General features: G+C 40.2%; 1 protein-coding gene across 8 annotated transcripts in view; it reads left to right on the plus strand.

Annotated features, from left to right (window-relative positions):
* Positions 1 to 27,817, plus strand: part of LOC128738456 (venom dipeptidyl peptidase 4) — a 57,472-nt gene that overhangs the window by 12,600 nt on the left and 17,055 nt on the right. Inside the window, exons 1-2 of one of the 8 annotated variants that reach the window (XM_053833600.1) lie at positions 7,520 to 7,738; positions 27,527 to 27,800. The exons of 1 other annotated variant lie outside the window; for it this stretch is intronic. In XM_053833600.1, coding sequence (XP_053689575.1) covers positions 27,756 to 27,800 — 45 coding nt within the window. In that variant the 5' untranslated portion in view covers positions 7,520 to 7,738; positions 27,527 to 27,755. Of the gene's footprint in view, positions 1 to 7,519; positions 7,739 to 27,376; positions 27,395 to 27,526; positions 27,801 to 27,817 lie in introns of those variants that run through there. 6 more of the 8 variants (XM_053833599.1, XM_053833604.1, XM_053833602.1 and 3 more) reach the window with 6 other exon arrangements.

Raw genomic sequence — 27,817 nt, forward strand, 5'->3', positions numbered from 1 at the left:
CGATAACAAGTATACAAAACGGTTTTAATTAGCTGCTGCTACCATTTGATTATACAGCTTTTTGATTTATAACATGTTATAATAACAATGTTACTCGCGATTAATTGTCGGGCTGGAAACTCCATCTGCTAACTTTATTAGAAGCTTGCAAATAACTAACGACTACTTGTGTATAACAATAAATTCTGCTGTGGCTCCTGTGTTACCTACTACTTTGTGATTAAGAGATTTGTACTACATAATTGAATAATGAAAAATAATGCTGGCAAATGACGAAAAAAGATTTTTCTTTTGAGAATGGTAGATAGAACAGTTTTCTTTAGAGTTTTCCCTCACCGTGGAAAAAGCTGTGGAAATGTTTTTTCATATACTATTTTTACCCAATAGGCATCCGAGGAAATTTGCTTACAATTATCGTTATCATTAACACTTCTTGATAAAAGAGGTATGCATATTGAAACAAGCGCCTTTTGAATACTGGGTTCGCCATAGAGCTATGCGAGTTCATGGTTCACCCCCGCCTCCATACTCTGTTCTCCTGTACGCCGTCGAAGATCGTTCTTAGCACTCGTCTTCGGAAAACTCCGAGCACTCGCAGGTCCTCCTCGAGTATTGTTCACGTTTCATGTCCGAAGAGTACAACCGGTCTAATAAGCGTCTTGTACAGGGTACACTTTGTACGGGGGATTAGTTTGTTTGACCGCTCTTTTTTGAAATTTCTGAATAAAACTGGTGTACCTACTCAAGACAGCAATTGGATCCACTATTCTTAATTTCACTTTCCAACGGTGCTGCCTCTGATCTTGCAACTTACTGCCAGTATAGTGGTGTTTGTTGTTGATCACAAAATCAAGTTAACGCTGCGTTGCATCGAGGATTGCTGTCCTTATTAAATTTGTCTGAATGCATTTGATGCATTCTGCCAAATTAAATCGTCTATCGTAATCGACTAAAACTGTGCTCTAAAAAAGTGAGACACATTAATCAAATTGTAAATTATTAGCGCGTTGAAGTTTTGGCTCTTATTAGCTAAGAATGTAATATTTAAATTGGAAGAGTTTTATCACAATTAGTAAAGTGGTTACTGACATGGCATGGAAGCAAGAGCAGAGACACCAAAAAATCATTGCCACCATTTAGGCAAACTCGACTCGACCCTCAGATGGATCGGGAATTCATCAGTCGACAGTGTTCTGAGTGGTGAACTAATGTAAGCAGATCCACACGACTCGGTGGGCGGTTAGGTAGGTTGACCTGGTGAAGGCCAGGAAGGTGCTGAGCCTATTCAAGCGTCGGCCGAAACTTTCGATTCGCGATTCGGCGGAGGTTTCTATCTGTTTGTCCAAAAAACGAAGAAACATACCAAATTCCGTATCTTTAAGGTTTCAAAGGCACCGACCCGAAGCGGCAGTCAAAACGTGGTAGCCAAAACAGTTACCGCAACAGGAGTCATCACTGTTGGCCATTCCTAAGGAGTTAAGGAAGATGACAAATTTGCTAAAAACTTCCTGGTTTGGCAGGTTATCTTAGGGAGCCAGCCGTTCAGCAGCAGGTTGGCAAAGGGTGAACATGTGCATTCCATAACCTCTGTTCATTAACTCCTATTCCTACCTGCACGAGGTGCCGGCTGAGGTACGCAACTTCGGTTGTTGTATGCTAACAGGAAAGGGGGCACAGTGGCTCCCGCCCACATTAAGATGGCAGCCTCATCAGCGGGATAAGGACCTTAGGTTAACAGCCTACTGTACCAGAACATAAAAAAGTTACCGAAAATGAAAGAAGAAATCTATCTGGATTATTGGCAACGACCTTTAGCATGAAAACACGGACACGAATCGGAACATGGAATATACTGACCCTTGCCCAGCAGGGCAAGCTGGCTCAACTTGCAAGGGAAGCTAGCCGCCTGAAGCTTGAAATCCTGGGGCTGAGCGAAGTCCGCTGGTCGGGTACTGGCGAACACAGGACATCATCCGGGCAAGTCTTGCTCTACTCTGGCATACGAGGTGAAAATGCTACTCGAGAAAGAGGAGTTGGATTCCTACTGAGCTCAGGGGCACACGCGGCCCTGATGAAGTGGGAACCAATAAATGAGCGAATAATCGTTGCCAGATTCAGAGCATGGGTTAGGAACCTTACGGCAATCCAGTGCTATGCGCCAACAGATGCTACCGACCTGCAGGAGAAAGAGAGTTTTTACAGTCAGCTGAACAGCGTGGTTGAGAATATCCCGAAGGGGGACATCCAAATTCACATGGGCGACTTCAACGCGAAGATTGGCTCAAACAACGCGGACCTTGAACGCGTCATGGGACGCCATGGCCTAGGAGAGATAAGCGAAACGGGGAGCTGTTTATAGAATTCTGTGGTAATAACGACTTGGTCATTGGTGGATCGCTCTTCCCCCATAGACCAGTACATAAAGTCACATGGGTTTCCCGCGACGGCCGAACAGAAAACCAAATCGACCACATCTGCATCAGCCGGAAATGGAGAAGGAGCCTTCTTGATGTACGCAACAAACGCAGCGCAGCGCAGCGCTACGACGTCCGCCGATTGGAGAATCCTGAGGTGAAAAGGGCCTTTGTTGAACAACTTGAATCTCGAGCCTCGGAGTTGCCACCTGGTGGAACCGTCGAAGAGCAATGGATCGGCATCAAGAACGCCTTCATCACGACCAGTGATGAAACCCTCGGCAAAGCGCGCAGTGGGCGGAGGGAGTGGATTTCGGATGAAACTTGGAGGAAGATCGACGAGCGGAGAGAGGTGAAAGCCGGCATTGAGCGAGCGCGGACCAGATCGGCTAAGACAGTTGCCCGTCAACGATACGCCGAACTGGAGAGGGCTGTTAAACGTGCTTGTAGGCGGGACAAGAGAGCCTGGACTAACTCCCTAGCCGATCAAGGAGAAACCGCCGCCGCCAATGGTGATATCCGTTTGTTGTACGATATTTCTCGCCGCCTTAGTGGTGCCAGGATGAATACAAAGATGCCGCTAAAGGACACAGCTGGTCAGCTATTGACTGACCGTACAGAACAGCTTAAGCGATGGACTGAACATTTTGAACAACTCTTCCGAGTTTCAAATGTCAGAGACCAACAAAACCAGCAGCGTATGACGCCTACAGTTCGTCGAATCAATCGCGTGAACTCGGAGGCGCCATCGCTGGATGAAATTGTAGCAGCCATCAAGAGTATGAAATCCAATAGAGCGCCAGGGATAGATCGTATTTCAGCCGAAATGCTCAAAGCTGACCCATCTTTGTCAGCCCAGATGATGCATCAGCTTTTCAGCAATATTTGGGAAACCGCAACTTTTCAGGTGGACTGGATGCAGGGCATATTGGTCAAAGTCCCTAAGAAAGGAGACCTAACTGAATGCGGTAACTGGCGTGGCATCACGTTGCTCTGTATGATTCTCAAAGTACTCTATAAGGTAATCCTCAACCGGATCCAGGAGACCCGGCGCAACTCTCCGGCGGCAGCAACCTGGATTCCGTGCTGGCCGATCATGTGTAGACCATATCACAACGCTCCGCATTATATTGGAGCAGATCAACGAATTCCAGGACTCTCTTCTGCTGACGTTCGACCGATTCAACCACGAAAACATCTGGGGTGCACTTAGGCGTAGAGGAGTTCCAGATAAGCTAGTCCATCTCATCGAGGCTCAGTACGAGGCGTTCAGGTGCAAGCTTTTGCACGACGGCGTCTTGTCCGACCCGACGATGGAGCAGCTAAATGACCTCGACCTAACCGACGACATTGTCTTGCTCGTACAACGCCGAAACGATATGCAGAGCAATTTAGATGACTTCTCCGAGAGCTCCCAGGCAGCAGGTCAATGTAGCGAAAACTAAGTCTATGATAGTGAACACTGACAATTCCACCAACTTCACAGTAGCGGGACAAAAAGTTGAGCAGGTAGACGCCTTTCAATATCTTGGTAGCCAAACAACGCCCGATGGTGGTACCAAGACTGATATAGCCACACAGATCAGGAAGGCCAGGGGTGCTTTTGCAGGTCTGCGAAACATTTGGCGCTCAAACCAGATCACTCTACGTACGAAAACCCGAATCTTTAATTCAAACGTTAAATCCGTACTGCTGTATGCCTGCGAAACGTGGTGTGTCTCAGCGGAGACAACGCAAAAACTGCAGGTATTCATTAACCGGTGCCTGCGATACATCATTCGTGCCTGGAGGCCTGATAACTGGATATCCAATGAGGAACTCCATCGTCGGTGTCATCAACGGCCGATAGCCACAGAAATTCGTGAACGTAGCTGGAAGTGGATCGGAGGCTCATGGCGACGGAGCTTAGCCAACGACATCCGGGCTGTAGACGACAACCTGTCCTGGCGACAGGTAAAAGCCATGGCGGTAACCGTCAGCAGTGGACATCTCTGATTTCATCCCTTTGTTCCGCCGGACCGGCGGACATGGACACATAAGTAAGTAAGTAACAGTTAATTTCGTTTGACTGACAAGGAAACATCACTATCGCTATCACTATCATCACTATCACAGGCTTAGAGCTTAACCATAAACACCATAGCGTAGTCCTGTCGATCCAGAACATCACTGCACTGCTTGTATAGGTGTAGCCTATGGAACTTTTTTGAGAAAACTTAACTTGAAATTTGTATGGGAATATGACTCAATGGAGGCGCATGGTACATGAATATCCTACATACACCCTCAAGTAACAGAACAAAAAGAAATTTATATTGATTGAAAAAGGATGATTTTATTATGCAACAAGCGTTTCTAAAATCACTTTTTTGTCCACCTGGAAGTGTTATTAAACTTGTATTTTACTAATAATTTGTTAATTGCGTTACAAGTTATTCGTTACAAGTTATTCGATACAGGATGGAATTTTCTCTCTATTTAAGTAGATACTGTGGCATAATTGGGACAAGCTTCTCTGTTGGCAAACTTTCAACAATGTTTGCAATACGTTTGCTGCTAGATAACTGAATAAAGCTTTCTTCTTCAACCTTTATTTGTTACGTATCATGTTGTATAAAACAGCAAGAAACAAAGTTCGTTTATGTTGTATTAATTATTTGTCAAGATAAGTCCATTACTATGAACGGTTTTCGGTGTTCCAATGAATAGTCCTACGAGTTAGGTGAAAGTCGAACCCAGCTGACACTTGGCTGAAACTCGTTGTAGCCCGACGATGACTCCATTTGCTGTATAATTTTTCTTTCGTAACGATACTTAGAGGAACGTTCTGCTACGAAGAGATCGTGGTTAAGCTCGTAGACTAATACTAATACTGGAGCGGGTGCTTTCATGGCAGGCGATGGAGGGCGAATCGAATGAATTTGCGTTGTATTTTCTCTAACCGATCAACGCCGTTGAGATAATGGGGATTCTAGACCGCCGAGCCAACGTGGAATGGACAAGCGCGCAGTACGAATTCTTCAAGCAATGCATATCGTTGAAGCAGTTCTCATGATTAGGTCAAGGCTACGGGATGCTTTAGCAACGATGTAGCTGATGTGCTGCTTGCAAGTGAGCTGTGAGTCAAGGAGAACTCCCAAGTCCTTGAAGCAGGACTCTCCTTTAATCAATTCGCCGCCTGGATCCTAGATGATAGTTGAAAAGGATGCCGTTTTTCCTGCAGAACGACACAACTGAACACTTGCTAATGTTGAGCACCATTCTATTTTCGTTTCGTTTTCGGAAAACGGCGTCTTCTACTTTATTGACCGCAAGATAAATCCTAAGATCATCGGCAAAGGAAAGCCTGAGTCCTCGTAGTGGAAAGTTTACTTCGCTGAAGTATAGCACGAATATGAGCCTTGTGGAATACTGGATGTAACAATAATCTCGCTGGATATTGATCTTCCGATTTTAACATCTAGATACCGATCAAGATTTTTCGATGTTTAGGGAAAAGTATCTTGTACGATTTTTTTGCTTTTTGAGACGTTGTCAATGTGAGCTACACTATTGCTTCAATGATGTGCTCTAACATCGGGATAGAAAGGTGTTGTAAAATGTGAGCTTCCTAGTTTAAATTGCGGAGATAAACTCCGATTTATTACAAATACAACTAATGCTTTAAGTCAGAGATTATTTAAATTGATATTGTGCCTGCCAGGCAAATTTGGATTATTTACCCTAATACCAATTGCTGCAATTGTTACTCTTTCTCTTTTTTAAGACAGTGACTTCAGTATGTCGCAATTTGGTCACAGTTCTGTGCAGTCTCACTTTCAAACTGCGGAGTCCCGTTTAGCGGAAAGTGCGGTATAAAATAACATAGAAAGTGTAGCGTAACGAGGAGAAAAGTTTAATAACTCTTCCAGGTGGACAAACAAATGATTCGAGAAACGCTTGCTGCATAATAAAATCATCCTTTTGCAATCAATATAATTTTCTTTTTGTTCTGTTACTTGAGGGTGCATGTAGGATATTCATGTACCATGCGCCTCCATTGAGTCACATTCCCATACAAATTTCAAGTTAAGCTTTCTCAAAAAAGTTACATAGGCTACACCTATATGAGCAGTTCAGTGATGTTCTGGATCGACAGGACTACACTATGGTGTATGTGGTTAAGCTCTAAGCCTGTGACCGATAGTGATGTTTCCTTGTGAGTCGTACGCCGCCTTAAAGTCCACAAACGGATGAGTCTGTTTGAAGCTGTACTCCCAGAACTTGTCTAGTAACTGATGCAGGCACCTTATAAGTAGAATTGAGCCATGTAATGCCTTGGTAGTTTTTCACTCGAGTCGATGTCCTTTTTCTGAAAATAGGGCAAATCAGGCCATCCAACCACCAATTTGTCGTTAAATTATTATACTGTTGTATTATGTTCGATACATGTCCGTCCGTAAATTAATATCATTTGACCAATAAAGCATGTTTTTTACTGTTCTATCACGTGTAGTTTAACGACTTATTCACCGCCACGCTTCGCTTTTCATTTCAATTGAAAATATGACACCATCCGTGTGTGTCTAGGATTTGTTAGATACTTACCTACCAGTGCAGTGGTGCTGTGAAATGTACACCCCGCGCGCTTTCGAGTGAGAGTAAAGCTCGGACAGTCAACAAGTTGATTCCACTACTTATATCTCACATTACAGCGTACACATGTTACGCGATTTTCCCGTCGTTGCATTGTTTACGATATTGTATTATAGTGCAGAGGAGCAGAGGAGCACTTGACCGTTAAACGATGCTCTGCTAGCCAGTCATTTGCTCAGCCAGTAGGTTTACCGGGTTCCTACGGGTACGGCAAGGTAAGGTTTAAAACATAAAACAAACTTGACTTAAAGAGCAAACAGCGCTCTCCGGTGCTCTCTTCTTTCTCTGAATTACTATGTACGAGAAAAGCACTATTCATACTGTTAAGTATGAACGTGTAGTTTATTTAAAGGTTTGGGTTCAAAATGGAACCATCACCCCCACGGTTTGGTCCAGCGCCAACGGCGGCTGATTGCGATAGGCTCTCGCTCCGGTTTGCTTACAACTTCACACACGTAGTCTAGCTTTGAGTCCGGTCGCGAGTGGTTGTGTTGTGCTCTGCTCGCGTGTCTGTCGAGCGGTCAATTTTCCTTTGCGCCATCATTTCAGTGTTGTGATTCGCGGTAGCATCGTCGTGGCGCGGATAACCGCAGAGTTCAATTTGCACGTTTCCCTTTGTGCTGCCGTCATAAAACGCGTTTTCGATTTTGATGGTATCTTGGAAATGTTTATATAACAACTTCGTGCAGGTGACAGTCGAAACCACGGTTGAGAGTAGAAGAAAAAAAATCACTTCGTGCCGTACGGATGCTGACTACTAGTGCTGCCTATGGGATTGCTTTCATCTGCCTGTTCACAGAGTGTTTATTTACGATTTAGGAGTCTACAGTTGTATAGAGCAACTGAACAAACAATAGCGTTGAAATGTTGTCGATACTTTTATCAGAAGCGCAGACTTTGGAATGCTACTGCATTGCATTCCTGCCTGTTTTCTATAAAACGGTTTGCGAGTACAGAGCTGAATACCGTATTAGTAATGTAGTGTTGAGTAGAATAGTGGATCAACGTGATTGTCATTCCCGATTGCATTACGTCATGAAAGCTATTAAGCTTTTTCGGCTCGATCTCCGTTGAATTGAAAATTTTATAGAAATTGGTCGTATTTTTTGCCTGGAAAAAAGCACTGCTATGACGGGGATTAGGTGCTCTTCACAGTGTCACTCCTAAGCCAGACCGTTTTGCCTTAACCTGGTTGTTTTGCATACGCTCTTCCGCTGGGTCAACATTGCTGACCACCTGTGAGTGTCGGTCCCCAAAGTGTGTCCACCGGTTGGCTACACATTTGATACACCCAAACACACGGAATGCGACTAAACATTGTCTAGGTGTGATGATCTTCATGTTTGGATAACCCTCGACAAACGATTTACATCTTTTAGGGTGACAGAAAATGGTCAATAGTTAAATTATAAAACTATTGTGTTAAAACTGAACGGAGTCGAATTGGGAAAAATCGACCAAACATTTGTTTTTGATTAAAGTAATTTAAAAGGTAGAATATGACATCATCTCAATTTTCATGAAAAAGCAGTGTCCATCGCTATCACCCTAGCACGAATGATATATGTACTAGCAATAAAATAGATTCACACTCTTTTTCTGTCGGTTCACCGTGCGTGGTGACGATGGATTGGTCATTTGTCAAATGTGTGATTGAGTGATGTACTTTATGAGCTATGAACGACCCATTCGGCCTGTTGATACGTAGGTATCGTTGACGGGCGGCACAGTGGATGAAACAAATCGGTGTGCCTAGAGGTACTGAACGGTTACTTGAAGGTGCTCGTTGGTTTGGTTGAATCCAATTTCACTGCCTTCATGTTTATCCAGAAAAGTTTTGATTCGTTTCTTGCAAGTTACATAACTTTACTACTCAGGGAAAGTATACAAACATGGAATAAACTGAATAATCGACGGTAGTAAAAACTTTCTATAAGTGGCTCAATCAAAACTGTTTCACCTCTGACGCCTGTGTGTTTTATCAGTGTCACAATAGTGAATGAATAAATGTCCTTTATAATAAATATATAGTGGACTTCTCGAATAGTTTAAGATCCACAAAATGCAGTGCTGATTAAAAATACCCGGTTTAAATGAGATTATCATAGAGTGCATTTCGTTTAAAGAGGAAATAACGTGAACGTAACATATTCTGCGCAGTTAAGACATTTTTAAGATTCTTCCGCTATAAGTATTCAAGATTTAAATTAACAACGTGGATAGCAGCAACGTGTAGTGCTACGGTCTATAAAATCTGGTAAAAATGGGAATTATAAGTCGACCAACAATTGAGTATATTTTTTGTTTTGTAAACTTATCCACGGTGCCTAATTCTGCGCACTATCTTGTCCATGTTCCTAATTCTGCGCATGCTTGCTCCTAATTCTGCGCACCCAAAAAGTGAAAATAAATACTCTTGCTATGCTGTTTATGTTATAGAAGACATGGTTTCATGAATTGGCGCTCGTAGGTTCAGACCCCGAGGCACAGCACAGGATTCCAATCAATGCAAGTTAAAGATTCTACTTGAATTTTCATGCCTCTATACCTCAGCCATTTGGGTGAGGTTGCGTATTCTTTCGCGATTTCTTCGTAGGATACATTACTGCGCAGAATTTGGAACTTGAATAAAAAATCTGTGCCTAAATCTGCGCATTATTGCATTGCATTTTTCTAAGGAAAGCAATGCATGCAATCACTCTTTTTGTCTAAAACATGACTAAAATTAATTATTCTTTCTAATTATGCTGGGTAATTTGATGATTGCAAAGAATTTCGATCATAAATTTGTTAATTTTCTAGAAGGACAATCTTACCGTTGCGTTGGTGCTATCGACAATGTTTTCTGCCATATAAAATACTTTCAGTTTCACGATAGATTATTTCGCTCTCAAATATTATGGCCCGTTTGTGAATAATGACGAAATATTGAACAGACATTTATAAAAAAATAACGCAATGATCATAGTTATGCACAATGTTAAAAAATACTTATATGTAGAAAAATGCGCAGAATTAGGAGCGGTCACGGTATGTAGATATTAATGCATAGATCATGGCTAGATACGCCCTGCACGTGCTTATTTGAATGTTCACATGCTATAAACTTGAGCGATAAAATGTAGCTTTTAGCTTCATCTTGCCAGTTTTACTGCACTAAGTTGTGAGAATCATGCTGTGAATATATTAGTCTCGGTTTGTTATGGAAGTTTAATGATAGAGCCCCAAAACCAATAATGTGCCCTGTTTGTTTCTACCTAAATAGAAACGGTAATCTAGCAATAGGTTTAAATGCAATTTTTTGCTTTTCTTATTTACACCCAAATACTTTGTTTTAGTTAGATGTGCAATCCAAATGTTTTGGTTCGATGTTGGCAGCCAACCAAAAATTATTTGTCTGGTGATTATTCTAAGTAACATTCTGGAATTTTTGAGCGATTTACACAACTGGTTTTATAGAATTATCGATGAAACTGAGTCGCAGTCGTCTCCATTTAAATTGATGTTGAGCCACTCGTTAATTTCCCAGTCATCTTAGAAGTCGCAAATCACTTTGGACCTGGTCAAGCCGTCTTGTACGTTGAGCGTTGTTCCTGTTGCCGGAGGGACTGTTAAAGACAACTATTTTCGGCATCCTTACGATGTGTCCAGCCCACCGTAGCCTACCAATTTTCGCCAGATGTACGATGGGAATCTGTTCAAGCAATACCTGTAGCTCATGATTCATACGCCTCCGCCACTCTCCGCTTTCAGTTTGTACTCCGCCAAATATCGTCCGCAGATTGTTCATCATTAGTACGAAAAGTAACGGACCTAGATGACTTCCTTGTAGCACACCTGAGTTTACGATGAACGGCTGTGAAACTTCACCGTGAATTTTCACATACTGCCTTCTGCATGTAGAATATGAGTTTAACCAGTTCAACAGTGAGCCTCTTATGTCGAAATCATAAGCTGCATCCAGTACGCTATCAATTTCTACTGTATTAAACGCTCTACTCATGTCGGAGTAAATACAGTCTTCCTGACATCCTCTATCCTCTTTATCTTATAGACTTTCGTACACGATTGCCTCAAACAATTTGGGAATAGCCGACTGAATTGCCACTCCGCGATAATTTTCTACGTCTGTGCCTGTGTCTGTGCGATTACCTTTCTTATATATCGGTGTTAAATGCTGATCTCCTTACTAGTGTTGTTGTCCGCGTTGATCAACGATCCCAAATACATGAACTCATCTAATACTTCTAGTTCGTCGCTGTCAACGGTTTCCGTCCTTAGGAGGCACGCGTTTGATCAGTTGATCTCAAAGTCAACTGCAAAGCAACTGGCTACCTTTGGTGAAAATCGTGCATCTCGCTTCGTGCCGCTCATCGAGTTACCCCATCAAGAGTGATGTTGACCAGCATTCGCTTTGTGCGAGTGTTCGTGCATTATCTGTCATAACTTCTCTCGATAGACTGTATCGTATGCTGCTTTGAAATCAATAAAGATGTGATACGTGAGCACGTTGTACTTCCGACATACCTGCAAGATCTGTCGGTTGGTAAAAATTTGGTCCGTAGTTGTGCGAATCTCAATGAAGTCTGCCTGGTAATGCGCTACGAAACCTTCTGCTATCGGTGACTGGAGTTGTGAATTTCTCGTTTGACTTCTTGGAGATTAGGTGCTGGGACATTAATATCTTCCATGGACACTCCTTGGTTATCTTCCGTTCCGCCTCCTTCTGCAACTTCGTCATTGAATTGAGGTGTTCATCGAAGAACTGCTTCCATCTGTCGGTCACGAGTTGTTTACATGTTTTATTTGTACTTTGTAATACATATTTTTTTGAAAACCTATTATGAAAAATGAAAAAAATAGACTATTTCTTATCTGGAGCACATCCAGATAATTATTTTTGCATTAAAATCAAAATTTCACAACGCTTTCTCTTTTCACACGCTTTGCTTTCTTTACACTCAAGTCTTTTTTTACACGGTTTGTTTTTTTCGATTACTCGAAAACGGTGCAGCTAAGGAACTATTTACAATCTACGTGAGGAATGTCGAGCTACTCCCAAATGTATTGAGAAATAAATGAATGCTCTTTAAGTTACCGTTCTTAATCCTCAAAAAACTAAACCGTGTAAAAAAGTACTTGAGTGTATACCCCTTTCTTTCTATACAACCCTTTCACTCAGCCTTACCGTTTCTCTCTGCTGGCTATGTCATGGCTGTCCGTCTCCAGTTTTTCAAGCGTCCCACCTTTTCCACGTCTTGCTCCACTTGGTCTAACCATCCAGCAGGCTACGAACCTTTTCTTTAATTTTTCGTCTTATTGTCTCACACGTTTTACCTCCGTTCTGTTCCGTTTTTTCTCTTTTCTAGTCCTGGTTTTCCATTTGTCGTGTCGTTTTCTTTCACATTTTCTGCAATGTTTTTTTGATTTTTGCTCTCAGGAGTTTCCATTTTGCTCTTTTTCTCTCGCTCTCCATTTTTTTTGTGCCGTGTTTCCTGTTTCTATTCCGTTTTTCTTCGGTTTCTGTCCCATATTTACTTATCTTCAGTCCAGTTTTTCACTTCTTTGTTTTTCGTTATTTTTATTCCTTTTTTCTCTGTTTTACTTGTCTTTGACTCTGTCGCGGTCCAACATATTAAAGGTGGAGGAGCGTTTGGTGAAGAAGAATGGTAGACTAGATGATATTCCGCAACTTCGATGTGGAGCTAAAAAGATATTGCGTAGTTCAAGTAGTGAGTGGGGCTTTAACCCACACTCTCTCGGTTTGCGCCCAAGTGTTTTGATAATTAAACTATCAGTACACGACACCCTATATTAGATAATCAGAATAAGATTCGAAAGAGCAATCATATAATTACCGTCGGCGAATGGCGCGTATGGTGTGTGCGTACGAATGGTTACACTGGAATGATCGAAACTAGATATCAGACTAGACATTTTTCTGTCTTTTCTGCCACGTTTATTCTGTTTTTGGCTCTCTTTCCTCTCAGGTTTTCCTTTTCATCTTTCATTTTTTCCATCTAACGGAAGTTTTAGCTATTTTTTATTCCGTTTTTTAATGTTTTTCTTTTCATTTCATGTCCCATCTTTCTCTTTTTATATCACTGTTTGATCTCCTTTTCACATTTTCCTCGTTCCCTCTTTCAATCTTTTTTCTCTCGTTATTTTTCTTTTCCTTTTTAATTTCCTTTGTTTTCTGTTCCGTTTTTCTTTTTTGTCTTCTTTTCCCTCTTTTTATCGCTCGTTTTTCGTTTCGTTCTGACACCTGTTTCCTCTCTATTCTTTTTCTTTTCTCTTTTATGTTCCTTTTTACCCTTTTCGTGAGCCTAAATTTTTCTTTTTTTTCTTTCATTTTTCCTCGTTTTTAGACTAGTTTTTCCGAATTTTTTCTCTCGTTTTTTGTCATTTTCTGTCCAATTTTTTCCCTTATTTTTCGTCCTCGTTTTTTGTCTATTTTTAAACTATTTTTTCATCTCGTTTTTCGTTTCCGTCTGTTTCGTTCTTCCTCTTGTTATATTCTGCTTTTCTTTCTTCTCTGTCACGTTCAGTTTTTTTTTCGTTTAACTTTTTGTCTATCCGTTCCCATTTTTTCTCTACATACCTTTTCTTTTTGTCCCCTTTTTCCTCTTTTCTGTTTCTCCATTTTCAAGCTCCCGTGTTTTCTTCCGTTTTATTTCATTTCTGTCCAGTTCATCCGGTTTTAAAGACGTTTATAACCCAAGTCTTTCTTTTTTCTAATTTTTCTCCTTTTCTCCTCCGTACTTCATCTTTTCCGGTCAGTTTCATCGTTTTTTTCTTCTTTTTCTCTTCTTTCTCTTTTCATGTACTGTTTTCTTTCTCATTCTGTCAGGTTTTTTTTCTTTCGTTTTTCTATTAATCATGCCAATTATTACTCCTTTTTCATCCCGTTTTTTGTTTTCGTTTGTTTTGTTCTTCCTCTTATTATTTTCTACTTTTCATCCTTCTCTGTCACGTTCTGTTCTTCTTTGTCGTTTAACCTTTTTTGTCTAGCCGTTTCCATTTTTCCATTGCATGCTTTTTCTTTTTGTCCCCTGTTTCCTCTTTTTCAGTTTCTCTATTTTCTCGTATTTTCTTCTTTTCTTTTCCTCCTGCTCTATCCCGTATTTCTCCCGTTGCATTTCTGTCCAGTTTATCCAGTCCTAAAGACGTTTATAAACCAAAGCTTTCTTTTTTCTAATATTTCTTTTGTTCAGTCTTAGCGTTATTTTTCGTTTTACCTCTTTTTCATTTCCCATTCTTTTTCACTTTTTTTCTCTTTCCATGTCCCGTCTTCCCTCTCATCACCCTCTCAGGTGTTTTTTTTCGTTTATCTTTTATTCATGTCAGTTTTTATGCTTTTTTAACACGTTTGTCCAGTCTATGGAACGTTTTTCTACGTACTCTTTTCCATTTTTTTCTCCCTCTGTCTGACTGTTATATTTCATGTTTGATTTCAATTCGAATTTGAAATCTAAGTTCACATAACTTAGGGTTAGATCTCATGTCCAGTGGCTCAAATTTAAGGCTAATTTTCTGTTCAATTTAATACCAATTTCAAGTAGAAACGTGGGTGCAATTGAAATCTGAACAATTTTGAAATTCCAATTTCAAGTTTCAGTCCGAGTCCACGTTCAAATTTTAGTCCAACTTCTAATCTAATGTCAAGTCCATTTTTATGACTCATTTCAAGTCCACTGGGATGTGCTTTGACTGAGATATGTCGTATGTGCCCCACTTTTTTTAATTTAATGTAAAAAATCGCCATGGTGTAACCCGGTAGTCTGGAGTTTTAAGTCTGCTCGACCAATACTATTGCAATAAGTAAATTATTTGCATAAAAATAGATTCGCTATCCTTGTTACTTGGCGATGGCTTGATTACAAGGTTTTTCTAGTTCAAAACATGCAGCTGGAAGGTCGGTGCTCCACCGCTTGTTCGCGGCTAGGTAGTTACGCCAGTGATTGGACTTGAAACTAGACTTAAATTTGGTCTTGAAATTGAGCCTAAATTAGGCTGGAAACTAAACTTGAAATTTAATTTGTAACTTTAACTGGAACTGGACTTGAAATTGGAACTATTTTTACACAATTAATAGTGGCAAAAATAGTGGCTGATTAAAACAAAAAGTGCAAACTGCTGCGGGGTTGCAGAGATTATTTGGTTTTACATTAAATTTTACAGAGAAGAAGGAACGCTGAGCGCAGTTTTGCGAATGTTATTTTTTTTTTAATTTGATTATAGTTACTCTAACAGCTTGGGTCATTTGTGACTTCTGCGGCGTGAAAGGCGTGAATGTTGACCACTACACCGTGATTGATGACCCCGAATGTTAAAATTGTTCCAGTCTTTTATTCTTTACTTTAGAATCATTCTATTGTAAAAAATGATCCAATGATTTTTATTTTACAAAAGTATCTCTGGTTGGTTATATTCTAGTCACCGGTCATCAAGCTTGCCCTCCCGAAGGGAAATTATGACAAATTTATGCCTGATAGAGGAATTCCCCGAATCTCATCAAGCAGAATCCTATCAAAACCAGTTTCTCCTAGGGGAGTGAGTATTTAAATTTCTATAAGCGTTCATCAAGCAAAACCGGCACGGAGTTGCTTCGTGCCGGAACTCAGCTACATGAAGGTCGGTGCAGACGAGCGGCTAGCGAACAGCACGTATCGGAGGCTACAGAAAGAAGTGATCAAATTATGAAAGCAAGTAACGCTTTTAAAGGCTTGCCTGTAAGGACCTTATCGGTTACACCTTGTCGTGCATTTGACACAAAAAAGCGAATAGAATCACGACTTGAACTCTGTGCTCACAGATTTTTTTTCTCCTTGTGATTCAGTCTCCCATCAAACGAAGCCTAAACAGTGATTTGAATATGTATAGTTGTACAGTGTCCTTCAAAACGTGCCAACTCTTGTAGCTCTGGCTGGTGACTAAAGGCACCGTAGACTAAGTACGTGTACGATGAAATTTTGTATGCACCGGCAAGTGCTCCACTTGGCTTTCCGCCTGAACTTCCCACACCAATTACCGGCTCATTTTATAGGGCTTGTTGATATGCTTTAAAATGCATAGCTCTTTTTACTTTTCATGGGCTCTTTCGCAAGACCTAGTTGTAGAAAGAAATTTCAAATTCCAACCAAGCGCACTGAAGTGCGTTGCGTTGGGGAATTTTATTCCTCATTATTTTTTGCTTTACTACCGAACCATCAAGAGGGGAAGCAAACACTGGAGATTGTTTCTTATGATCAAAAACAATGAATTTAACCGACTAACCCATATTATTCAACCACTTTTAATGAGTCAAAAATCATCCATTCGCCCCGCAATGAACACCCACCGAATGTTGAACCGATAGTAATTGTCTGATGTCGATTCGACGAATGTTCGTACCTGAATGTTTTTCTTTCCACTTCATTCATGCCATGGATATATACATATGCCTATACAACATGTTTGAATGGGTCAAGCTTTTGTTGACGCATACCACGTATGATATAATGGGTGCAGTAGCGAGAAACCGGTTTCCTACCGTCTGATTTGCCGGCTTTTTCTATAATAATGGAATGTATGCTGTTTACATTTGGCTGATTTTAAAATGTAGTAAACCAATGCTAAATACTTTGGTTAATACAAATTTTTTCATTAAAAATAAAACTGATTAGTAGATTCATACATCTTATTCAAGTTGGTTGCAACTTGCAACTCAAAAATAACAGAGCATAAAGCGCTAATGAGGAAGACTAAATTGCGCCATTACTGAAAACCCGCCTTGGTATGCATGGGTAAAATTCCCATAAAACAATTTGCTCACTCAACTAAACCGGTAACACACGCACTGAGCCGCTGCTGGTGTGTTTATAGTTTTCCTATGGTTTGCACTCCATGATTGGCCCGCTACAGCCAGCAACTCCACTGCAGCCACCCAACCAGCCAGCCAGCGGCTTTGTCATAGCTGCACACGATAGGCGCGGTTAGCGTGACTGTTCATCATTTCATTAACATGATTAACACTTTAGCATGCTTTAGTAGTTCGCTTAAGTACACGATAGTCGAATGAATTCCACTGTTTATCAGTCAGCGTGGTAGTAAAATTGTAGAGCTATGCTGAATGGTACACATAATGATCGTTTCGGTGTTGTACACATTCAATCGGTACTATTATATCTACGGTGACGACAAAGTAGCGAATCCATCCGCTCTGTACTCATCCCTTAGCTATTATACATCCGGTAAGTTGTTCGTAGCCATGCTACAAAAGAGCAAATGCAATTCAAGTGTCATTGAGATTTTGTGGTTCATTTGCATGCGCTTTGGGGAAATTTAGCTTTTTTCCACACGCGAAATGGGAGGGAGGAAAACTATTATCCCAATTGTGCTTATAGCGCGGTCAAAAATTGTCTGTCGAAAATGGAATAAAAGTTTAAACGTGTCCTATCTACAAATGCATAAGACATGCCTTTTCTTGCTATAATGCTTACTATTGTTATTTTGCTTGCTATGCTTGTTTTCATCGTGGTGACGACTTGAAATTTCTAATAAAAAAGTGAACTTTTTTCAACGCCAAATGACTTAAAAACTCCGGAATTTACTCCGGATTACTGTGACCAACTACGTTATTTTCTACTATTAATGTGTCATTTTAACGGTAAGCCTTAATATGCTTACTTATGCTAACCTACGTAATCAACAAAAAAAAATTGTTTTTGAACCGTTCCGATATGGTTTACACGTGTTTCATTAAATAAAACCTAAACAACGCTATAGTAGCGCTGTGATAACGAATAGTCGCTAGTAGCCAGCGACTACCAATATCAAGTTCCAATAGGTACTTACCAAAATTAGTTTGCTGGCGAATTTCAGAAATAGTAGCTTTGGATTTCCATTAATTTCCACAATACCGACAAAATTTTGTTATAAAAATTTGTGGATAAATAAAAATGCACAGTATTTTATTATGACCGCTGAGTAGTGCAAATTCAATAAAACCCCAAAGTTAGCATTTTTCGATAGAAAGTGTAGTGAATGATCTTCATTTAGTAGTACAAGGTCATAGAGATGAACCTTCCGATACCGTTAAAAGTATCCGGCTTCTTGGAATCATTCGCTCCGTCAGCATGCAGACGCCAGCGATGGTGCATTCACGGAAAATTAACCGGCATTCTTGACTCAGCAATTTCTCTATTTCCACATAAGGTTTGTTCGCGACAAAATCTGGACACCTCAATTTCGCAACAAAACAAATTTGCTAGAAGTTTAATCCGTGAAACAATTTTATATCATTTATGTGTGTATCGTTAATAATTATCAAACAAATTAACATTACTTATTTGGTCTGAATGAAAAATTGGCGAACTTTGGAGTTTACCCTTGCCATGAGGGTCAGTGCAGACTTGTTGGCAACCAATTTAGCTGCGTTTGTCCAAGATTTTCGAACTTTGTCTATAGTTGTTGCTTGTTGTTTGTGCTGGAACAGCTCTCTCTTCATCAAAGCCCAATACCGCTCGGGGCGTAGCTCGGGACAGTTCGGTGGATTCGCCTCCTTCGGTACAATATGGACTCCATTAGCATCATACCATTCCAAAACATCTTTGGCGTAGTGACTGGTTGCCAAATCAGGACAAAACAGCGAGGGTACATCATGGCTGTGTAGGACCGGTAGGGGGACTGGGGGTATAATGCCCACGTTAAGAAGAATAGCATATTATTCATCAATGCGGAATGCATTTGTAGAAACTAGACTATAAACCCCAAAGTAGAACAGTTTTCTACCTAACATGCTCGTCCTGAAGCATAAAAATTAATAAAACACGTTTGAATCGTGAAATTATATAAGGCATTTGAAAATTTGTTTTCAGATTCGTTAGGGGTAAAATGCGCATAGGTGTGTACAAAACGAACCACAACAAAGGGTCGAAATGCACCACAACAAATTGGCAAAATGCGCTGTCTGTTTTATTTTAATGCAAACCCGACACGACTCAGAACAGCGTGAGGACCTAACTACTTGTTAAATCTGTTATACCGGATAGCGGTTTTGCAATCGCCAGGTCCATCTTCGCTGGAGCGGTCGATGCTAAGATATCACACAAGGGTTTTTCTTGGTACCTTGCCGGCAACGCGTCTTTCACTGTTTTTCACTGGTTTTCACTACCGCCGCAAGTGGCAGGCTCCGGCCAAGACCGACGGTGGGTTTTTTATGTAGCTTCGCGACATCTTAACCGGGTTTTTCGGAGCGAATCAGAATTAAAACAACACTTTGCCTTTTGCTTTTACCAACGTTTTGACGTTTGCCTAAAAGTGTATGGGCTACTAGATCGATTAACGTTTGGTTGCACTGCAAGTAAATTCATACTTCTCACGGCGCATTTTGCCCCGCTAGAACTTGTTTAAAAAAATCGTTTAAATCACATAAATAATAATTCAATTAAGCAATTTTACATTGGCTGCTGGATACCGAGACCATTGTTCAAAACAAGAGCCATTTACAGATACGTAATATTGTTTATTGGTGGCGTAATGTCTTACGAAAATTGTAAGAAATAAGACGGCAAATAATTTTTTTGTTTTTCATAGGATTTATGTAATTTAGAAAGCTTATATGCTCAACACAAGTTTGTAATGTAAAATAGAAGCGATTGGCACCTTAATTACAGTTTAAAAGTGAGTAATTCGTGAAATATGACAACGGCGCATTTTGCCCCGACTGGGCATTTTACCACCAGTTACCCTAACAATCGTTTCTGCAGGCATTCTTCACTGTATATTTCGTTGCTAACCGTTCCTGTAGTGATGTAACTTTTGCTTGCTCGACCACAGCTGCATATGGCCTGCCATACTAAATATTTTTTGGGGAACTTGGCTTTCTTCTTTGTCCTAATATGCTCTGCAACGCCATTCCGTTTCAAGGCAGTGTGAAAAGACATACCAGGAAACTGTTTAAGGTCTTCTAGGACATACGTTTGATTGTCCTTTATAACGCATGGAAACTTCGTTAAATATTTGCGATAAAGTTTACGAGCGCTTTTTGGCCGTCGTATTTTGCTTATCATTACGGTTTGGCACAGTCCTCACCTTGCAAGACTTCATGCCTTGTCGTTGCTTAGAAGTGTGCACGAATGTTGGTGACATTTTTATTTTATGAGCAATGGTACGTACAGCAAGATCTGGTCTCCTCCGTAATATTTGTTTCACCTTCGCATCCTTGTGGTGGTTCCTCAGATCCGTTTTTGTTCCACTTCCCTGCTCCCCTGTTAAAACACTGTGAACAGTGCTTGGAGAAAATCCAAGCTTTTTGGCAAGTTTTCTTAACGAGAGATCCGGATTTTCATTGCGACCGCACACAATTGCTTTTCGCACCTGCTCTTCTTTCGACGCCATTTTACGCTGAGCGCTTGTAATATAAACAAGTGTTATATTTTCAGAAAGAACAGACATACGTCTACCATTCTGCAAAATATTTCACTCATTGTTAATGTATTTTCGAAGCTATGTGTGTTTAGGGGTGTCCAAATTTTGTCGCGAACAAGCCTTATATCAGTAAGGTTGACTGACAATGGTGAATGTCTTTGAATTCGTGAACGTGTGCATGTGCATTCACGAAAAGAATACAAACTTATTAATCGAAAAGCTTAAAACGCACCGTTAAGAGTCTCAAACATCATCGGCAAAGCCATTGAAGCGCTGATTCGCCTAAGACACAGAACAGAAGTGGAAATTCGAACTGCGTGGCGATTAAAAAGTGGTAGGGAAAAGTGGTATAATATGACCTCCTTTAAGAAGCATATTATACCATTTTGCCCTGATTATGTCTTTCTTATGCTATTTCCACTTAGAAAGCAATGACAGCAGTATGAGCAGAACGTTCGCTTCTTTTTGCTGCTATGTGCTTTCGTGTGCATTCGTGTGTTTTCGTGAAAAATAGCCTCTTTCTACTGAGCCGGCGTTACAATGTGCGAGGCTCTATGCAGATCAAGCAGCGAGTTTTTTTTGTATGCCACAAGGACATTGAATTGAAAGGCCACTGTAGCAGTCTTAATGATCATATTTTGAGGCAGGCTCCGATTGTTTTTACAGAAAGCTAATACGCTTTGATGGAGTTAAGCTAAATAGTGATATCTTGTGCCCCAATCCGATTGGAATTTGGGCTTTCATCTGACGATTAGTTCTACGTCGACGGCTTAACGGGAAATTAGCAGTCATTAACTTTTCGTCGGAGAGACCAATTTCGGAAGCAGTTTTTGGGCCCAAAAGCGGGATTCTGTTTATAAACATGTAAATACTTCATTTTTATTGCCAATCTGAACACAACGAATATATTTTCATGAACTGAATTTCTAAACGAAACGAAAAACTGCTTTTGAAATTTGTAGAATCGATGATAACTAATTTCAGCTTAAGCAATAATCTTATAACCTAGCTGCCACATCTTGTGTAGGAGTGCGTCAACCAGCAGTGTCCACAGCAAGGGGGAGAAAACTCCTTGTGGACATTCTTTGATCACCGAAATTGTGACCGACGAATCTCTCTGATTTCTCTGCTCGAAGCCATTGCTTGAATCTAGCTCATTGTAGTGTGGTCGATTCCATTTCAAAAGAGAGCCGTAATAATTGAAACGATGGATGTGTAATCGAAAGCTCCTTCAATATCAAGAGAAGAACAAAGTGCTAATTCCTGATATTTGAGTGATTTCTCAATTAATGTCATTACATAGTGCAGTGCGGTTTCCGTAGATTTGTTATGTTGGTATGTATGTTGATTTCAATGCAACGGAACTCTTTAAAAACTCATTGCGGCTATAATTAACTGGGGTTTTCTCCATCAAATTAAAAAGCGTTGATGTCAGACTTATTTGTCTGAAAGCCTTGGGCATGGATTTCTGGTTTTATCTCCCTTAGGCATAAACGCTACCTCTATTATAACGTCGTCCATTTTCTGTAAATAAATGGGAGGAATACCATCTGGACCTGGAGATTTCATTGGTTCAAGAGAGCTAAGTACCCACTTGATCGAAACCTCCGTAAATAATCGGCGTGCAAGCTGAGCCGAGTCGTTTGGCACATTATGTAATGATCCATTCCAGAGCAGCGAGGCCTAATTTCATTGATTTTTTCTCAATACTTTACATTCTGCATTTAAATAAAAGAGAAAAGGAAACAATGAAAATCATTCAATTTTTTTCGGCTTAAATGCCGGCTCTGTTTCAGACAAACATTACAATATTCTAGCATGTACGTTTTTGGATTTTAACGACCTTCTGTTGTGCGACTGTGGCTGCGAGACACTAAAAATCAGCCGGTTTGATTAGTACTTTTTGTTAATCCTCTAATCTGATTCAACGTGATCATACAAAATACGTGATCAACGTTTAAACCGCATTTTTTAAATTTCCAACCAATTATAATCTTTTAGTTTTCCAGTCTCACAAAAAAGCCGTACTTAACAACGCACCTCCGTCAACTTCGAGAAAAATGAGGACGCGTGGTAGTTTTCAAATTGCTTTGAACATTACGATTTTCTATCACCATACGCTATTCACAAACCATGTTCAAGCATAACCTGCCACAGCTCATTTCGTTTAACTGAATCGTACGCCGCTTTGAAGTTTATAAACAAATAGTAAGTCTGCAAGTTGAATTTCCGAAATTTATCGAGGATTTGTCGCCACGTGAACATTTGGTCAATCATGAAGCGTCTGTCTCGAAAACCGCACTGATATTCGCAAACTTATATTTGGCTGCCTGTAACGGTCTCAGTGTATGAAGCAATTCTGCACCTCCCCAAGAACGTGATCTTGGTGCGGGCGTTTCTTACGATGGTGAAGTCTCTTTTCAGCAGCTCTAGCATCTCGCTATATCACTCTGCTCTGGTGTGTCACAGCTGCAGCCAATATGTGAGTGTTGGTACGATTCTCCACGTCACTGGTACGTCACTCGTTGGCGTTAAACCACTCACTAGACCAGCACTCACACTGCAGCAGGAGTAGTTGTAGTATTAATCACATCGTGAATGTACTTCCACTGCTCGTTCAGGATCTCTCCAAGTTGTTCACTGCTACACCCCGCAGTTTTCCGAGAATACTCTGCAGCAACTCCTTTCACTAATACCTAACCGCCGAATGTTCAGTCGTATCTTTCTCGTTGGTCTCGATTTAAATTCGATGAACAACCGGGTGCAAATCTTGCTTACTACGAGATAGTGGTCCGAGCCGACGTTTGGTCCCCGGAAGGACAGCACGGCTGCGACATCCGAAAAGTGTCGGCCATCAACCAAAAACGTGGTCGATTCGAGAGCAAGACCCTCTACTAGGGTGTTTTGCAGGTATATTTCCGAATGCTCCGTCGTGCCTTTCTAACGGGTTGCAAATCAATTTTGGATTTTTTTCTCAAGCTGTCAAAAAAGAACAAAGATACATGAAGAAGATCTGATTTACCGAAATTAAAGATACATTATGCATTGTTGAAAAAAATTTGTGTACATTTGTAAACGGTCCGTAATTGGTTGTTCGGCGAAGCTTCCGTTTGATGTCCGAACAGGAGCGTTGTACGGCCGTCATGTCAACTTTGCGAATGCATCTCTTGATTCTACCAATCAACTGTTTGCAATTCATTGTTCTCCAGTTATTTTTGTACACCAAGGAACTCAAAATCCCGAAGAAATCTTCGATTGGGCGCACTGAGACAGATTTTTCGGGTCGTGGTTTTTGGGTAAAAATGGGATCGAATGGATATTCAGGAACGATTGTATTTTTTTGGCGTAATGCGATGATGCTCTATCCGGCCAAAACACGCATTGTCCATCTGCATGTTGTTTTTGTAGAAATGGGAACAAAATTTTCTTTAAACATACGTCTGGTGCACATATTAATTGATAGCCAAACCAGAGGGCTTGTTGTTGAAGGCATGAGAAAAAGAACGATGTCCTTCTGCGTCTATAATTTTGGCTAGTCTTCAACTACCTTCCTTGGCTTCTTAGGATATGGTAAACATTCGAAGCCGTAACATACTCGCTTTTTGAATGTTTTACCGTATTCTTTTTACCGAGATTTCTGTGCAAGTTTACAACGTGCTCCCGGCATGCTTCTTGTTTCAACGCCATTTTAAGCAAAACTGTGTGCATGATCAAAACAAAAAATATTGACAAAAAGAGGAGAAAGAGAGCTTTCGCATGAAAATATCTTTTAATCATTTTGATAACAACTTAACCAGCTCAACATTGACCTTAAAATTATGATTTTTATCGATATTATTCGAAAAAAATAGTTTTCGGTGAAATTCAGTCAAGTACATGCTTGGCCTTTCGTTTCAGTTCTTTATAGTTCAGCCAAATAGGGTTCGGCCTTTCGTGACACGGCCAAATACAATTTCGGCCTTCTGTGACAGTTGTTGAAATTTGGCTCGGTAAGTCGATGCAACGATTAGGGAAAACTAACAAATGTCGGTAGACCTAGAAAAGCGTATAAACCTAGACAGAAGTCCGGAGTGATTCGCGATTGGGGCTCAACTGGAAAATTGTAAACAAATCGTTTTATTACACCATCAGCCTTAAAAAGACTGATAATATCCTTGGCAAGAATCTTTTCTTCTGTTTTAATCGTTAGAATTATTTAAAACAAGTTTTTAGTGATGGGCGATAGAAGTGTTTAATCAAAACAAAAGACAATTTGCAGTTTAGCCCCTTGCATTGTTATGAAGTGACAGGCTTATTTGCAAATCGTTTTGTAAACAGACGATAGTAAAGAGCGAAACTGCGTTGTTTTCAAAACACAGGCGCATTGTAAACAAGCGAAACTAAATAAAAAATCAAAACAGGGCTGGGCGAATCTCATTGTCAAAATGCTCTGAGGCTCATTCCAAGGGTTCAACTATAAATCTTAGATTTTGAGCTTGAATGCACAAATTTTATGCAGTATTGTTGTGAAATTATAAGATTGATTTATTCTACACCAATTTATGTCTTCAAACTTGCCTAAAAATAAAAAATAAGAAAACTTATCCAATTTAATTCTACTATGTGTATTTTATTCAATGACAGATACGTATTTCGCCTACGACTTGCAGGCTTCCTCAGTGTCTGTTTTCGAACTGACACTGAGGAAGCCTGCAAGTCGTAGGCGAAATACGTATCTGTCATTGAATAAAATACACATAGTAGAATTAAATTGGATAAGTTTTCTTATTTTTTATTTTTAGGTTTCGTATTCTACTAAGACGCTCCAAAAACTTCAGTCTTCAAACTTGGTTTTTGTAACTTTTATTTAAATTATGACTTAAAATGTACTGGCAAATTATCACAGTGATATTCCTCATTGTTTACACATTGTTAGTTGCGCCCTTATCGCGAATCACTCCGAAAGTGATTTCTGCAGGGAGGGCTGCCCTCCCTCGTAGTGGCCGGCCCTTCGCGGTTTGCGCTTATCTCTCCTTGAATCGTCAATGAAAAGTCATAAAATATTTTTCACGGAATTATACTAACAGGTCACTATGCGAAATGTTTTTTTTTTGCAAATTGTCCCTTATGTTTATACTGTTTCTATGGCAAACGACGTTATGCCAAGCAGCATTATGCGAAGTGACTTTTGTTAAATGGGTGGTCGTGGTTCTCATTGTATTGTGATGAAACAATGATTGACTCGAGGGAGTATTCGTAAAAAAGTTAAATTTTGTAAATTAAGCCTAACGTCCATTATGCCTAATCTCCGTATGACTATCGTCCATATGCCTAACGTCACACATCCTGTTCTCATGTGTATGATCGTTTTTCATCCACTATATGTGGTCAGGTCATCACAAAATTAATATCAAAATAAGCAGAAAACTAGAATCAAAATCTGAAATAAAGAAATAAGTTTTTTTTTCAAAATTTTTAGCCTTCTATATCTCCTCAAAAATTAGTCTTGAGCCAAAATGGGATCAATATGTGCGGAAGGTGGTGGAAGGTGTACGTTTCTTCGTATCCAAAAACTTATATTAAGTTCAACATAAATAGGGGAGATGCAAATTTGATCATTCACCTATTCTTCCGCTTTTAGCATAACAGTTCCATGTATATAGGTTGCTCTGTAGAACATGGGACTGTTGTGCGAAAAGCGGGGTATTTCATTGCTCCATAGAACTCTAATTTAGAGCGGCTCAGTTAGTCCCTTAACTCGAATATACGAGTATCTCTTATCCTTAGATTTAATAAAAATGTGCACGGTTCAGTGATCTTTCCGAATTGCTTTGAAGTACTAGGTAGATAACTTTTATGAAAGAAACAAGAAGCATTTTACCTAATTAATTAACTTGTAACCTATTGTAAAATATAATAACCATAAACACATCAATTAAGATAACTTCTTCTGATTCGTAGTATTTTCTATTCGATACAAATGGGGTTATCTAACCTAGCTTTCAAGACATTATACCCACCCGCTGATCAAACAACGAAGTGATGCTGGTGAAAAACTTCTGATAAGCTTGCCAGTAAGCATCATAGTACCCTCATTGAACGGAGTTCCGCTTCAAAAGCTTTTCCGACGCTTTGCGAGATAACGATAGCGAGAGACAAAGGGGAAAAGGGACATGATTATTATGCCAGAACCGGGCAGCACTCAAAGCTAATCGTCGTAATTGACTTCCTACCGAGACAGTTGCCTTGAGCAAGGAAGTGCAACTGATGCTCGGTGGCTTTGTGCGGTCGGTTCCGTGACCTACAAGTGATGTTGTGATAGCTGTAACTATGCCGTGTACACGTACGTTTGCATTCTTCGTTGATTCATCATTGAAAGTCTATTAGTCAAACATCGTTGAACCATATTTTATTAAAAACAATCTGAGCTTAAACAGTAGGAACTTCAAACTGGAAATGCTTTCAATTTTGAAAATCATTTTATTGTTGAAGATTTCAGGAAATGAGATAAATTTTTATCAGAATGTTTCAACTCAGTGACAACAGCGGCATAGTTCAGCCGACTTCGACTTCTTCCACCGACTGTCGGAAAAATCGACAACACGCCGGATATGGTTAATCGTCATAATTTACGCGCTTAAAGCGAACGATTCGTCGTCAGGCAGCGAGATTAAAGATAGACACGTCTGTCGGTGCATGTCATGTTTTCTTCAAAGTAAGAAGAAAAAAAATCCGATGAGCGAGTGAATGAGTGGAATGTAAACGGAATGTTTCAAAATCGACATCGTTTCTGTGTATTTAGACTTTAAGTACGAGAATATTACGTACATCTTATACTACTGGTTTGTTGAGGGGAACGTGGATAACACTCTGTAAATACAGTCGCTCTCCGGCGAGTCCGCCGTATTATAGCTTGGACAGGTGCGGCAGTTCCAGTAGTAGTATGGCGAATGAAGGTGACTGTATGCCACGATAGCAACAGCGTTGTGGTGCATCGAATGAAGTGAATTTTTTTTTATTAAAACGTCTCAGTAACTTCTGATAATAGTGGGATGAAGTAACCATAATCTCACAATAGTACAAACCAGTTTTTTTCTTCACAGCAACGATAGTGCAGTTTAACGCGTTAAGTACCTATGTATATTCTTTTTCTAAGTGGTATTCCTTGAAGATGTGAAGTGAAGAATTGCATGCAGAAAAGACAAGTATACGGAAAAGTACAACTGTAGTTTAGTCTGAATTAGCCACGTGTGGCAGAAGTGCTGACATTTGGCGCGAGATTTTTCTGTACCGGGGACCGTTTAAGCGATCGATATTATGGCAGCAACCGGAAATTCTATAGAAATTGGACAATCTGAGCAGGTAATTATCAACACTGT

Source organism: Sabethes cyaneus, chromosome 2 (assembly GCF_943734655.1).
Source record: "Sabethes cyaneus chromosome 2, idSabCyanKW18_F2, whole genome shotgun sequence".
Classification (NCBI taxonomy): domain Eukaryota; kingdom Metazoa; phylum Arthropoda; class Insecta; order Diptera; family Culicidae; genus Sabethes; species Sabethes cyaneus.